The 16389-nt window shown below is 37.4% G+C and overlaps 1 protein-coding gene across 2 annotated transcripts in view; it reads left to right on the top strand.

Moving 5' to 3' along the window:
• Positions 1–2015: 2015 nt before the first annotated feature.
• The window catches only part of ILRUN (inflammation and lipid regulator with UBA-like and NBR1-like domains), an 87593-nt gene continuing 73219 nt past the window's right edge, over positions 2016–16389 (top strand). For both annotated transcript variants that reach the window (XM_016146944.2, XM_016146945.2), the window contains exon 1: positions 2016–2360. In XM_016146944.2, coding sequence (XP_016002430.1) covers positions 2203–2360 — 158 coding nt within the window. In that variant the 5' untranslated portion in view covers positions 2016–2202. The remainder of the gene's footprint in view (positions 2361–16389) is intronic.

The following is a 16389-nucleotide window of genomic DNA, read 5'->3' as shown; positions in this document are numbered from 1 at the left end:
GTTTGGAGACCCCTTACTAGCTGTGCGATCTTGGGTGAATCAATTTCCCCTCTCTCTGTTTCAGTTTCATCTGGAAAATGGGGAGGTTGTACTAGACAGTCTCGATTCTTTAAGTTCTAATATTATGATTTTTATAATCTTCCTGCGTCCCCATTCCATCATCCATAAGACTGGGACAATACGTGTTCACCACTGAGGGAGACTGAATTTTCCTTAATGTTAGTGAAGTATTCCAACATTGTAATCACCCCAAATGATGCCCCGACAATCGTCTAAGCTTTCACACAGATCCCAGAGGCTAAAGAATAGTTTCTTATAGAATGTTTATTACTGTACAGTATGAGCTTGTATTACCATATGCCATGATAACTACTGCACAGTATGAGTTTTAAGTATTATTACCATATGTCATTAAAGATATCTGTCTCCCATAAGATAGGCACATTGGGGGCGAGGAGTCACTAGAGAAAGGGCAGTCCTTTAATAGGAAAAGAAAAAGGGGACATGTATCATATTTTAGTAAAAGAAATGAAAGTAGAAGAGGGGCCAAGGGAAGAAGTAATTCCTGCTTACTTGTATCACTGTTTAAACCCACAGCCATCCCCTCATATTTATGGCCATAAAGTTACCATTTCTTGAGTGCTTCTTACAGAGCAGGCACAGTACTGAGCTCAGATATACATACCTCATCTAATCCTCACAATAATCCTGTGCGTGCAAGCACTATGATTACTAATAATTCGTAGAATGAGAATTTGAATTCCAAATGTGTGTGACCCCAAAACTCAGGCTTTGAAAGCCATTGTTTTATAAACTCTTATTTGGTAGTGGGACAGAAGGAGGTAGAATACTTTCCCTTTCTAAAATCTCCTAGCACCCTAGACATTAACAGTCACTTATTCTAGTTCTTGTCTGCTGTTGAAATTGCTATGGAAAACATACTTCCATTGGGAATCTAAAAGTTGAGTTCTACTTTTGTTGTTCAGTATTTTTGGACAAGGTATATAAGCTTTCTGGATATCACTATATTTGTAAAAGAGCTGTTGAAAAGCGGGCCATTTCCTACTCATCTTTTGTCCCTTTGGATGTAGCAGAGTGTGTGGCAAAGAGTCATGTTTAAAAGCACTTCGGAATGAAGGAATATAAAGGGGTACTCAAATGAGGTCTCCATGCTTCTTTTCTCATTCTTTGATTTTTAAACGGGGCCTTGACCAGGTTAAGTGCACCATAAAGTAACATTTTGCCTTCTATTTTAAAAACAGAAAGAGGCATGCCAAATCTTGGTGATGTAACCTTTATTTTGAGAGGGTTGTTGATCTTGACGGAATGGGAGATTACATGTGGCGTTCGTCTGAACCTATGATAGATGTTTGTTTTGTATCAAGGCCTCCTTTACGTCCACGAGACTTGTTACTACCGTTGCATAACAGAAACAGCACTGATAAACTGTAATAATCACCACCGAGGGGCGTTTGGAAATAAGGATTTCGGCAGTATCCCTCTGGGAAAGCAGCTGTGGAAACTTACGCAAACCTGTCTTTCCAGAGCGAGGAGCAAACCTCTAGTTAGGAAGACTGAGTCCGTGGGTGCACTTTCGTACTTTACCTCGCCATACTCTCCCCTCTTCCCCAGACATCAGTTTCCCCTGCAAAATGGTGGAGTTGACCTAGGCGAAGAACACCGACTTACTCCCCGAACCCCCGGGCTTTAACCCCGCCCCCTGAGGGTGGGGGCGGGGCATGAAGAAGGTCAGGCCAGGAGTTATCCGCCGCTACCCCGCGTTGCCTTTCTTCCTTTACACTCCCTGCCCCCTCACTCCACCGCGGTGAAGTCACGCGGGGGACGTCACGGGGTTGTGACGCCACTGAGGGGCGGGTCTCTTTGAGAGGAAGGGGCGGGGCCTAGGCGGGCGACGCCTGCGCAGTGAGAGCGGCGCGGGAGGAGGTCGAGGCGGCGGAGGAGCGAGAGGCGGCAGCGGCGGAGGCGGCGGCGCTGGGGGGGGGGGGGAGGGGGGGGAGCGCGAGAGTGAGTGAGTGGCTGAGTGAGTTTACCCCTATGAGGCCGTGAGAGGCCCGGGGCCTACCTCAGAGGAGCGGGGGCGCGGCGCCAGCTAGCAGCGGGCCCCCTCCTGGTCCCCGGGCCCGGCGACGCGGCGGCGGCTCGGTTGTGAGGAGGCGGGGAAGCGAGTGTCCGGCCTCAGTCATGGAGGGCATGGACGTGGACCTGGACCCCGAGCTGATGCAGAAGTTCAGCTGTCTGGGCACCACCGACAAGGACGTGCTCATCTCCGAGTTCCAGCGGCTGCTTGGCTTCCAGCTCAACCCGGCCGGCTGCGCCTTCTTCCTGGACATGACCAACTGGTGAGGCGTCCCCGCCGTGCCAGCGTTGGCAGCGGCCTCGGAGCCCCGAGGGAAAGAGGAGGGCCACCCGAGCCCGGCGACAGGGCGGGCCGGGCGGGCACTGAGGGGCACCCTGTTCCCGGGGCAGGGAGGGCGTGTGGGGAAGGCCCAGGGGCATAGGAGATATTTGGGGGCTAAGCAGGGCTCTAGAAGACGAAGAGAGTTGGAGGCCACGGGGGTCAGGAGGGGCGGAAGACAGATGGAGGGGTGTCTTGTAGTTATGTGGACGGAGTATTAGGGCCCGAGTGAGAAGAGGGTATAAGACTTGAGTATCGAGGCATAGGTGTAGACCTGGAAGGAAGAGGGCTGTGGTGTTGGTTAAGAGTAAAAGCACAGGAAATCTGAATTTGGAGAGTGGAAGAAAGCTTGGGGTGTGGAGTTGGGGACTGAAGAAGACAGGGATGAAGGGAAACTCCGGGAAAGTATTAGGTGCTATGGAGGAACCTCGGGCGCGGGAAAGACTTGGGAATTAGGACCTGAGAAACAGAGTGTGTGTGTGTGTGTGTGTGTGTGTGCGCGCGCGCGCGCGCGTGTGCGCGTGCCTGTGCGTGCGTGTGTGCGCTTGCTTGCTTGCTTGCTTGTCTCCTTTCGAGGACAGATAGGAAAAAGGGAAGAATATTATAAGGGAGGAGAAGTGATTACGGTTAGAGATACGACTTTCTGAAAAGATCTGCTAATCGAGGACTGGGAGTGCTAGACTTGGGGCAGCGTCTGGGGAAAACCTTAGGAAAGCGAAGTGAAGGAAAGGAGATTGTCTTGAGGAAGGAAACTTTGTGAGGGGACAGGAGCCCTCTCCTCCAGAATACCGGAATGGAGAGGGGCTTATTTGAAAGAAAGAGGGTTGGTAGAAGTTTGGGAAAATGGAGAACTTGACTTAGGCTGGGAATCAAGTATTTTTAGCTTGGAGTCTCCTTGGAGAAGACTGAATTGGAGTAGAAGACAATCGGCGCAGAAGACTATGCACTTAGACTAAAGGAGTGTTTCTTGGCTTTGGTAGCACTTGCTATATTTGTTAGGCAAGGCTTCCCCTTGAGCTCTCAGAAGGCGTGGTCAGGTTCACTCAGGGTGAGTGATAAAGTGGAGACCATTAGATCTCCATTGAAAGAATTTCAGGTAAAGTCATTCTTCGTTGTTCAGAAAGCCCTGGGATGAGTGCCCTTTGCTCTCTGTGTTGAGCATTCAGTCCCCTGACATGTGGCATCTTGTTTCTCTTGGCATCACTTGTACAACTAGCCTCCCCTTTATTCCATGTCTACTGAATGCCTAAGACAATGCCAGAAAAAGAGGATATATCTCAAATGATGCTCATTTTACTAATGGGAGCCTTGTAGCTGTCACAGCACTAAAGGTGATGTGTGAATTTTTTTTTCTGTTCAGCGTCATTGATGGGTCCTGTTATTTTATCTTTAAAGTTTATTGTTATAGCAAGAGTGGGATTGAATTTCTAGATGTTTAGAAAACTCTTTGAGGCATTGAATGCAGGAGATAGTCTTAGAATTAAAGAAGCACTTGTTGTATCTTTTGTGTCCAATGATCTCAGGCAGGGACTACAATGTGTAATAGTTTCCTGAACATTAACTAAATAGTGACAGAAGTTATTGAAAACACTGAGAAGCGGTATTACACTGCTGAAATTTAGAAATAAAGCTGTATCTTAAGGAGAGTTCTCTTGCCTGCCTTCTTTCCCACCCCCAACTCCTATTCTTCCTTGTTTACACTAGCTAGTTCAGCATAGGAAACTTGGCATACTGTTGCTGCCAGTTTGGTAAGGGAAGATCTTTATTTCTCTCCACCCTCTTGTGAGTCGTACCATTTAAACCCTGTCCTGTGAGTTTTTAGTTCTTTAGAGTCAGTATTTATTAGTACAATTATGGCTACAGAACCAGTGTAATGAACTTTATGTGCTTGAAGCGCGTGTGTTTTAACAACTAAGGTTGTTTGTTTTTATGTGTTGTGAAACATGAGGCCCTGTATGGACAAGAAAAAAAAAGTTAAAAATTATCGTTGCGTTAAAAAAATTTTATTTGAATTTTTATATTAAAAATTATTAAGCTCAAAGATATAGACAGAGTATGTATTCGGATGAGATGTCATCTGTATAAAACAAGATGTGATACATTTCTGAACAAAGGAGTGAACCATTAATAACTATTCTGGTTTTAAAGCAGCAGTCAATAGCTTCTTAGGATTTCAGGCAATTGATCGCTCAGCTTTAAGCTGCATTTCCTTATTTTTTGTTATGGTTGTTTTCTTGGGTTATAAAATGAAAAATCATTTGTGAACCGAAAGGAGTAAGGCTCTTTATTCTTTGCTAATGAAAGCACTGAGCTCCGTAGTCCAATATTGTATTTTGATTTCTATGTTGACTTGGCTAAATTTGTCTTGTTAGATTTTTGTTTTAAGCAAATACCCATCATAATGAATAAAATCTAGTTGAAACAAATACTGTCTGCATGCATACTTGGTCAAAATATTTGTATATTGTTTAAGTAAATCTCTTGAGTCTAGAAATGTATTGTTTTTAAGTGTCATTTAATGTCTAACTTTGGAAACTGTCGAGATAGCCTAATATAGGTTGGCAAAATATTTCTCAAATTGCTATGGTTAATCTGTTGAATATAAGATGATTACCTTTCCTGTGACTTCATAAGTGCCTACTTTGGGTTGTAATATATAACCACCATTCAGTTGTCTGATGACTATTAAAAAATAATGGAATACATTAAAATTTATTATTTTAAAATGAAAGCCATGAGTCTTATAAAATGAATTGGAAAGACTGTTTTCGATTTCAAAAGAATTTTTTTTGTTGTTGGTAACAAACAACTTTCTAAGAAGCTGTTGAAAAACTGATTAAATTGAATGTTTTAGCTTTGTAAATCTACCCTGTAAACACAGATATTGTTTTCTTAGTCTTAGGTTGGGTGTGCATTATGTAGGTATTTCTGTTCAATGTAGAACCAAGTTTTGTTTCAGTTTAAGCATTTTTATAGTGTTTACACTTGAGATGGCAGCGTGCCGCTGGAGATTGGTGAATGTTCCTCAAACAAAAGTAGTCATTTTTCACTTCCGAAGTGAGTACATAAATGGTATGGTAAAAAAAAAAAACCCCAATATCTGAAAACAAAGTGAAGTGTTTTGTAGATTAGTAAAACTTTCTATAGATGGAATGTCTTGCAGAGACACTATTGGGCTGTGAATTTAGAACCTGGAATTCTAAAACTGGAAGCTGGTTTAAGAGACTCTTTAGTTTATTCTCATTTTTCCTGCAGAATTGAATTTAACCTTTACAAGATAGCTTATTCTTAAGTCTCTGAGGGCAGAGATTTGCATGATACTTTAGTAGAATTTTTAATGATTTTTCTAGTTAGAATTATGTCAAAATTAAGTCTCATTGCAATTTAAGCTTTTTTTCATTTGTTTATGTCCACCTTAAAGATGGAAAATATGTAATAAACACCATCCTTAAGAGGTCAGAAAGCTTCTATTCAAAGCACTAAAAATTTTCAACTATTTATAATTTAAACATTCAGTTCAATGGTTTTTCACTCTTTATGCAGTGTAATAGATTTATATATTTTTTCAGGAAAAATTGTGGTAAAGTACATAGCAAATTATCATTTTAACCAATTTTAAGTGTGCACTTCAGTGTTACATAAGATTTAAAATTTACTCCTGGCCTTCAAAATCATTTTCTCTGTTCTGTTTTAAAAGTGAGTTCTTTAACATTTATGACAAGAGACAAATAATACATCTAGATTTTTAGAGGACATAAACTTAGGAGTTAGTATTGGCCTTATTTTTCAGTATAGGTATAAGTAAAATATCTTTCACTAGCATGTAGACAACATTGGCTGTTTCTCTCCTTCCTATTCATTAGAGCTCTGCAGGTTTGGTGTTGCAACATCCTAGGTCTCCTCCAGGTATCTTCAGGAAGCAGTGTATATTTTTCAGAACATTACATGCGGGTGCCCATCATGGATGGAACAGATGTTTTCTGAAAAAGTAACTTGGGAAAAACATTTTTGAAAAACAATGTCCTGTTGAGTACCTGAACATTGTTGTCAGAGGCACCCTGCGGGATAAAATAAAGGTGTAACTACTATGCAATGAGGTGAAATTGGAATCTAGAGGTGAAAATCAGGTTTTAACTCTTATCTGATCTCACAGTGGTCTTAATCAATTTCTTATCACCTATGTTATTGCCAATTTTGATCTACTTTCTGGTTTATATGTATGAATCTAGGAAACCTGTCATTTTATGACAGATAAAACTTGATATTTATACTGGTTTCCTTAAAAAATATGTGCCAAGTAATAGTTTTAAGAAGACAATAGGGAAGGGTTGTGTAACACTCAGTGATAGAGTGTTGTGCATTCAATTGCATTTTTAAGAAGGTTGAGAGTTATTGCTTTGGACATTCTTTTTTTCCACTTTTTTTTTGGTCTTTTTTTGAGTGGCACAAGCAAGTTGGGACTCTGGGTATAATATAATATAGTTTACAAATAGAATACACAGATTATTTTAGTTTTAAAAGAGCACAGTAAGAAAGTACATTGTTGTCCTGCAGGAAGTCTTTTTACTGTCCTGTTGCATTTCTGATCATAGGTAAAATCAAAACTAATTATAGCTTGAATGGATAGAGGTGGTTTCTTTACCACCTTTCACCTTCTCACACCCCTGCCCCCAAATGTGTCTAGTGCATGACAGCAAAAAATATCAACCAAGTAGAATTTAAACAAATGTATTTTGGATAGACCCCTAGCAGATAGTGTAATACCAGAAGCAGAACACAGCCTCTATCATAATTTGCTCTCTAATAGGAAAAGAACATTCCTGAAACTTTCAGAAAAGTTTCAAGGATAATAAGAAGGAAACATTTAAATGTTAATACTGAATTAAATGAGTAAAACTTCAGAATAGGTAGGAATAATGGACTGAATCAAATTGAACCAGTGATTCAAAGATTGAATGCTTGTTATGGACAAGTTGCCTTCTTAGAAGTTAAGTTTTGAAATGGTTATGAATTTTGAATTGATGGAAAAGTAGTGTATTATAGGTAGAGGGATACCTCCTGGGTGAAACTAGGCAGGAGCAGGTGGGGCAAAGCTGTCTAGTGTGGCTTGGCTAGAATGTGGTTAAATGGGATCAGGAGTGAGAAAACATGGAGCGTATTTTTATTTGTGGTTTAGAATATTATTTATTTTTTAAAAAAATTGAAGTGAAATTGATAAAATTAGAGCATGGTAAAGTGAACAAACAGTTCAGTGGCATTTAGTGTATTTACAGTGTTGTGCAGCTATCATCTCTGTCTAGCCAAAACATTTTTTATCACCCCAAAAGGTAACTTAGCACTCATTAAGCAGTTGCTCGGCATTCCTTTCTTTCCCCCCAAGCCCCTAGTAACCATCAATCTGAATGTTTTCTCTCTGGATGTACCTATTGGGCAACTGGCAGGAGATGATGCCATTCAATAACTGAGGATGTGAAACAGGAGGCAGACTTGGAGAGAATATGATGAAAATTGTCAAGTGCCAGAACAATACCAATTTATTAAAAGCACACTTGAACCAAATCAAATTTCTAAACATAACTGTTTCTGTGGGATGTTCAAATCCAAACCACCATAAAGTAGCTCAGTTTACAATAATGTTATCACCTTATTCAAAAATATCTTCATGTACTGTGATCTTTCAAATTTAGTTTACCCCATTCTATTCTGGATTTTTCATATAAATAGAGTGATACAATATTTGTTCTTTTGTATTTGGCTTCTTTCAAGGTTCATTCATGTTATATAGCATGTATCAGTATTTTATTTCTTTTTATTGGTGAACAACATTCCATTATACCACTTTTTGTCCATTCATTTGTTGGTAGACATTTGAGCCATTTCCAGCTTTTAGCTGTTGTGTATAATGCTGCTATGAACATGAGTACATGTATTTGTTTGAGTACCTGTTTTCAGTTCTTTTGGGTGTATACCTAGCAGTCGAATTATTGGGTCACATAGTTATTCTATGCTTAACTTTTGAGAAACCACTAAACTGGTTTTAACGGTGGCTAAATCATTTTGCATTCTCCCTAGCAACATTTGAGGGTCTGTCCCAATTTCTCCACACCCTTGCCTATACTTATTTTCCTTTGTTACATTATAGCCTTTACATCAGGTATGAAATGGTATCTCATTGAGAGTTTGATTTGTACTTCTCTGATTACCAATGATATTAAATGTCTTTTCATATTCTCGTTTGCCATTTGTATATCTTCTTTGGAGAAATGTCTATTCAAGTCCCTTGCCCATTTTTTAATTATATTGTCTTGTTCAGTTGTAAGAGTTCTTTATGTATTCTGGATACTAGACTCATCAGATATGTGATTTGCAAATATTTTCTCCTATTCTATGGGTATCTTTATTTTTTTGACAATGTCCATTAATGCACAAATGTTTTTTATTTTGGCAAGGTCCAATTTATCTAATTATTTTTGTTGTCGCTTTTGCTTTTGGTGTTATTATCTAATAATCCATGGCCAGTCCAAGGTCATGAAGTTTTACCTCTGTTGTTTTCTAAGAGTTTCATGGTCTTAGTTTTTATATTTAGGTCATTGATCCATTTTCAGTTAATTTTTGTATATGGTGTGAGCTAGGAGTTCATTCTGTGAAGTTTAATTTTAGTTGTTATATATTCTGGAACTGGCTTATTGACTCTGCATTAAATGTAGTCTTGTATTAAATATACACTTTACTCTCTTTGGCCATCACCAAAAATTGGGCCTGAAAAGTGTGCAAGTTTTCTCATGGGGGGGGAATATTTATGGATGTTCGTAGGCACCCCGGACTGAATGTGTTTAAAAGGTCAATTTAACCTTTTCCCTACCCTTTAACCAGATTTTCTTTCTGACTTTTCCTGTTCTGTTAATAGCTCCAATGGTATCCTAGACCCGAGGCTTAGGAACTCAGTTATTTCCAACACCCTCTCTTTCCTGGACACTCCAGAACATCTGCCATACCCAGTTTATTTCCACTCACAGTGCACTTCCCATTCCTCTTGCCACCACTTTAATTTGTAAATTATGTTACCACTCCAGCAGAGTAGCATAGAAAGTCTCCAAATTGGTTTTCTACACCTGGCTTTCTTCCAGTCCAATTTGTGGACATACCACTCACTACCAGATCATTCTTTCTAAATCACAGCTTTGATCTGGGCCCTTCTTTTATCAGGAACCTCTACAGTGTGTGTGTCAGATAAAAAGCAGAGAGCTTTAGCTTGACATTCAGGGCTCTCCAAAGATCGATCTCAATTTATCTGCCTCTACCTTTCTGGCATATCTTTGTGCTGGATCGCCTACTTTTCTGTGCCCCCATTTAAAGTGGCCTGCTGCTCATTTCCCACATATATTTTTGCTGTTCCAATTTTAAACTTTCTTCTTCTATCTGGAATGCTGTTCTTTCTTCTCTTTATGCCTCATGGAGTCATATATATATATATATATATATATATATATATATATGTATGTGTGTGCGTGTATATATATATTTTTAATTGGGACACTAATGTCTTTATTATTGTTTTCTCTGAAATCCACACTTGCCTTTTTAATAACATTTATCATATAGGATACACATCCTGGAGAGGAGGAGCCCCCCTATTAGCTTTTGTTTCTCTCTAACCATCTGATGCAATGCTTTGTATATAGTTAATGCTCAGTAAATATTTTTTGAAGTAACGCGTGAAGTTAGATGGAGTAAAGGCTTTGTTTTTGTGGAGATGATGATGTCTAGTTTGAAGAAACACAGTCCTATAAACTAAGCTCCTTTTAGGCTTTTTTGTTTGTAAGTTTAACTTGAGTATGAAATTTAAATGTTGCTAATAGTTCCCACATGACTTGAAAGCAAGTTAAAATTTAAGTAACAACAAGAATATTGTTTCTGGAAGCATTTTGAGCTCTCTGAAGAGAACTCTTTGGCCGCACCTTATATACCTACCTTTCTAGGCATATTTCCTTGTAATGACTATTCTTTGTCATTCAGTTTACAAGAGAATTTGTTATTCAGAAAAATTAGGTATTATAGTTCTTTATATGGGAGTGGAAAATGATATTTTGTAAGCTCTAAAGTTTTCATTGAGGAAAAATTTTAAAGAGTAATGTAAGCCTGTAGTAAGTTCAAATAGTTTAGAAGGTTCTAAACAAAAGTTGCAAACTAAATGTCTATTGTTCTTGTTTCCCTGGTGAGAAACATGAACAATTGAAGTGTTTGTGATCTGGAAAGCACTTGACTTTTATAAAGAGGATGCCTAATTCTTGTCTTGAGTCAAATGTTGCTATGCTGGAACAGGGACTCGGTGGTCGGTGTGGTGTTCGTATATATTTTTTTTCCCCAAGAGAAGCTTAAAAGACCATGTTGACCAAATAAAGCACATCTGTGGGAAGGATGTGGTCCTTAGGCCACTAATTTGCAACCTCAAGTAAAAGTGAAAAGCAGAAATTCCCTGTCCTTTCCAAATATAGCCACTACTATTTCTTTATCTTTTAGAAAATTCTATGCCCATAGATTTCTTCATACACACAGAATTTTCTATGCATGTGTGTATGCATATATAAAATTATATATCTTTTTTAAACAAACAGTGGTATTGTGATTTGAATAATTGTTTTTCACATTCAGAGTAGTGGGTACCATGGACTTAGTACCTCTTTTGCTTCAGTGGGAATGGAATTCAGTTGTCAAAGTACTTGGATAGGCTGATCAAATAGATATTTTTTAAATTAGCAATGCAGTCATGGACTTTGGTCTCTTCAAATACAGTAGAATTTCTTCACTGTACCAAGCACCAGGATGTCGCCCAGTAATTACATGTAATTATTAAACCTTTATTTTGCTGTGTTAAGAGCAAAGTGTGTTAAGTAAACTGTTAAGTAATGAGCTCATCTGAATTTACTTAGGAGATACTGTCAGAGAATACATTTTGTAATTGAACTTTTTATGGACCCAAAAAACAACAAGGCTGAAGAGGTTTAACTCTTATTAAAATCACCTCATGCAGATGAAACAAATACACTAATACATTTTTCACTTTTTGACAGGATAATTAATTTTTTAAGTGGTCTTCTAACGATTGCCAGAATTAATATATGTCTTGGGTTGTGGAGCAGCTTATTCCAAATATGGAACACAGCCCCAATGAATTTACTATGTACTGGGTCTTAAAAGACTCACTTTTAAAAATGAACAGTTGTGTTTTCTTATAACGTGTGAGCCCTGGGTCTATAAAGTTTTTCTGAGGGTTCACACTTGACTTACTGTGCTTGAGGTCAGTGATTCACAGCATATTATGGAGCAACAGCCTACTAATGATTTATTGAATGATACATGATGTCCTTAAGTGCTTTCTGGTCAGCATTTATTTTTTCAAGTAAATTTTCTTTTTAAATTTTTTTTAATACTTTGATAATAGTCTTTGAAAAAGTGGAAATTACTGGCTGGGGAATGGTGTTTGCAGACAATTATAACTAGTAATGACGGCCTTTTAAAATTTTTAAGAATTTAACAATCTGCAATAAGATTTATGTCATAATAGAACTGTTATAATAAAATAGTTAATTTAAAAGTACCAGTAAGAAAAAAAAAAAGCCAAACTCACAGGACCCAGAGAGAAACAGTTTTAACCCTTTTAGCTATATCTTTCTACTACTGTAGTGTGTGTGTGTGTGTGTGTGTAATGGTGTTTGCTTTACCAAAGTGGATATTTACTATATTCTGGTACTGTTTTAAGTGATTACATTTAACATATAATTTAACGCTCACAGTTATCCTAGGAAATAAAAAATATTTTCTTCATTTTACAGAAAAAGAGGTTCAGCAAGGTTAGATAACCTACCTAAAGTTACATGGGTAATAAGTGGAAGAAATAGGATTCAAATATAAGTGGTCTGGAATTAGAGTATGTGCTGTTGATTGCTGTTTTACACACCGGTTTCTAGGGCTGCCATAACAAATTGCCACAGACTGGGTGGCTTGAAACAGACATTTATTCTCTTACAGTTTGGAGGCTAGAAGTCCAAAATCAAGGCACTAGCAGGGCCATGCTCCTTTTGAAGGTTCTAGGGAAGAATTCTTCCTTACCTCTTAGTTTCTGATGGCTCCTGGAATTTCTTGGTTTTCCTTGGCTTGTAGTTGCACCACTTCATTCATGATCTCTGCCTCAGTAGTCAACTGGCCTTCTTCCGTGTGTGCGTGCGTGTTTGTGTGTGTGTTTGTGTGTGTGTGTGTGTGTCTGTCTGTCTCTCTCCCTCTCCCTCCCTCTCCCTCTCTCTCCCCGTTCCTCCCTCCCCAAATCTCCCTGCCTTTAGAAGGACACCAGTCAGTTGGATTTAGGGCCCAACCTAATCTAGCATGACCTCTTCTTAACTATTTACATCTGAAAAGACTATTTCCAAATAAGGTTTAAGGTAGATTTGAATTTTGGGGGACACTCTTCAACCAGTACATGCGCTATTTGTAACAATCTCTTGGGACCATTTTCCCTGTTCTTAAATATGATTCTACACTTTGTTACTTCTAAGGGCTTCACAGTATTCCATTACACAGATATATAATAATTTAATAATCTCTTTTTGTTGGCTCTCTAGGTGTTCAATTTTTTAATATAAACTCAGTATTGAATATCCTGGAAGCTAAATCTTTGCTTGCATCATTAATTATTTCTTTAGAACTTATTCCTAGAATTAGATTGCTGGGCTAAAGATAAATGTGGCGTTTGTTGCAGTTAATAACTTAATTGCTAAATTGTGTCCTCCATAAAGGTGGACTAATTTGTATTACTGCCACTACTATATGAGTGACTGTTTCTTTAATACCACGTCTGTGCTGCTTATCATAATAATTTTTTTTCAATTTGGTAGGTAATAAATGTAATCTTGTTTTAATTTGTAGTTCGTCATTTCTTATTAGTACCTTTATGTGCTAAATGTCTGTTGTATTTCTTTTATGAATTGACTGAATGTGCCCTTTATTTATTTTTCCATAGGGAGGTTTGCCTTTTTAGAAAATGGAAATATTTTTTCTTCTCACTGTAAAAATAATACTGAATATAAAAATTTAGAAATGTTGAAGGAAGGCAATAAAGCCGCTTATAAAACACAAACCTCATCAGTTTGTATACATGTACACACATATATAGATGTTTGTATGCATGTTATTATATATTTTAAGTTAAAATATAATCATAATACACATTGCTTTATAGCCTTCTTTTCATTGAACATTAAGATATCTCTCCATGTCTTTTTTTATTTATGGCTGCTAAAAATTCTATTACTTGAGTGTATTCTATAAATTATTTGAGCAGCCATTTATTGATTTTTTTCCCCACTGTTACAAATATCTGTTCGCTTGCCTAATTATTTTCTTCTCTCAAATCTTTTTTAAAATTGTGACATATAGCCCATGTATTTATTTATGACAAATTCTTAAAAGTGAAATTGCCCGGTCAGATGTATACCTTTTTGAAGGTTCTTGATAAACATTGCCATGTTGCCTCCATGAAAGATAAACCAAGTAATAATTTTATTAACAAGCATTAGAAAGTCTGCTTTATGGGAATTATAATTTTTAATTTTTACTAGGTATATTTATCTGACAAAATGAATTCTTTTAGTTTGCATTTCCTTGATGGCTGGTGAAGTCTTCTGTTTTGTGGTTGTGTGTTGACCAGCTTTTCTAGACATATTTTTCTTTTGGAAAATAAGTATAATAAACCCTACACCCCTATCATATTAATGTTACAATCATTAATATTTTGCCTTTTTAAAATCTTTCCCCCTAGAAGAAAGGTATTTTAAGGTAAATTCTAGTGATGTGGTGACTACTTGTTTTGTCTTTTAAAATATAACAGCTTTATTGAGGTGCAATTTACATATTATGAAATTTACATGTTTTAAATGTCCAATTTAGTTATTTTTGTAAATTTACAGGTTTGTATAGTAATCACCATAATTCATTTTTAGAGCATTTCTATCATACTAGTAAGATCTCTCATGCCAGTTTGTGGTCAGTCCTCACAGACTCCCAGCCCCAAACACCACCATTCTCTTTTCTGTCTCTTTGGCCTTCTCTGGATATTTCACATAACTGTAAACATGTAGTATATGGCCTTTACGACTGGTTCCTTTCGCTTAGCATAATGTATCAAGGTTCATCTGTGTTGTAGCATGTATCATATAAGGACATTCATTATATTTTGCTGAATATTATTCTACATACATTTAAAAATAATTCAAACAATATCAAAGATTTTTCAATGAAAAGTAAATAAATCTTTTTCTACTACAGACTTCCTGTCTCTTACTAGAGGCAGTAACCACTGTTAGTCTTCATTGTACCTTTCTGGATGTTCTATGTAGTTTTTTTTTATTATTATTATTTTTAAAAAATTTTTATTTAAAAAAAATGTTTTTAGTTGAGGCAACCCTTTGTTGACCTCACATTACAAGGACCTTGTCATTTTATAATCCCTTATTTTTCATTTATTTCACCTGCGGCACCTGGTCTTCTAGGTGGTCTCCCATCCAAGTACTAACCAGGCCCGACCCTGCTTAGATTCTGAGATTAAACAGGATTGGGCTTTTGTTCAGGGTGGCATGGCTACAGACTCTTCTATGTAGTTTTAATACTTGTAAATGTCCTTACTTTTTTGGCATCTGTCATTTTTTAAATCGATGGGTATTATATTTTGCACATTTTTCCAGTTTCTTATTTGTGTTTTAATTTCTTAAAAATTTATTTGGATATATAATTCTAAAAACAATGCATATTTCTTGTGAAAAGTTTAGGTAGTGCATACATCCCTGTTTCCTCCCTCATCTCACTCTCCTGAAGTAGCTGGCCATTAGTCTATTCTTTTAGAGACGTTCTGTACCTTCGTAGGCATGTATTTGATCAGTGTTCAGAGTCCTTATGTGTGTTAATTTGAAGTTATCACCATACCACTTTCCTCCATGCTCCATGCAGATTTAAATCCCTCCTCCTACAGTTCTGAAAAAAAAACTGTCTTCTATATAGGTAGTTAAAAGTCATGAAAGTAGTTCCTGATAGATGTCCTTAGGTCTTCAGTATTAGGCCTTGTTGTGGGGCATCCCCTCCATAGTGTTGTAAAACAAACTTTAGACATGTTTTCAAGTCAGGCCACAGATTCATCATTCACTTCAGATGTAAAGAGTTTTTTCTAATTGGGGGAACATGATCTGTAAGTGGACCATCTTGTATATAGAGGTCTTATCCCATACCCCATACTTTAAAACATACGCACACAGATGGAATCACTTTATATATACTGTTCTCAGGTTAGCTTTTTTAACCTCACAATATGCTATAGACGTCCTTTTTTTTTTTTTTAATGGATGCACGGTATTACGTTGTAGCTGACCATATTTTATTTAACCACTTCCTTGTTGATGGACAGTTTCGGGGATTTACTTTTAAAAAGCTGCTGTAGTACAGGTGTCTTAATACACATTTGGATGCAGTCCTAGAAGTAGGATTGCCGGGGCTGGGTTTATGGGCAATTTTAATTTTGAGAGGTAATATCAAATCCCAAAAGCATTGTACCAGTTTTCATTTTTACTATCAGTGTCTAAGAGTGTTTGTTTTGTTCCATTCTTATCCACCCAAGAATGATCTGTCTTTATATTGTTGCTGGTCTGATGGGTTAAAAATATACCCATATTTATTTGTATTTTAATTATGAATGAGGTGGGACTTTGTTGGCTATTTATATTTTTCTCCTCAGCTTTATTGAGGCCATTTGTTTTTTCCTTTGACTAACTTGTGTGTTTTCCTTGCTACCTCTATTGAATTGTTATTCTTTTTCTCATTGATAGCTGTTTGCTAATTAAGGAAATTAGCTTCTTACTAAATACTTACCTTTCCACCATTTTGTCTTTTAATTTGGTTTATAATGTATTTATTTGGCACTGTGATTGTAGGTT

Source organism: Rousettus aegyptiacus, unplaced genomic scaffold (assembly GCF_014176215.1).
Source record: "Rousettus aegyptiacus isolate mRouAeg1 unplaced genomic scaffold, mRouAeg1.p scaffold_m13_p_1, whole genome shotgun sequence".
NCBI lineage: Eukaryota > Metazoa > Chordata > Mammalia > Chiroptera > Pteropodidae > Rousettus > Rousettus aegyptiacus.
Note: the sequence above shows the minus strand (reverse complement) of the source record. Positions and strands in the feature narration are given on the sequence as shown.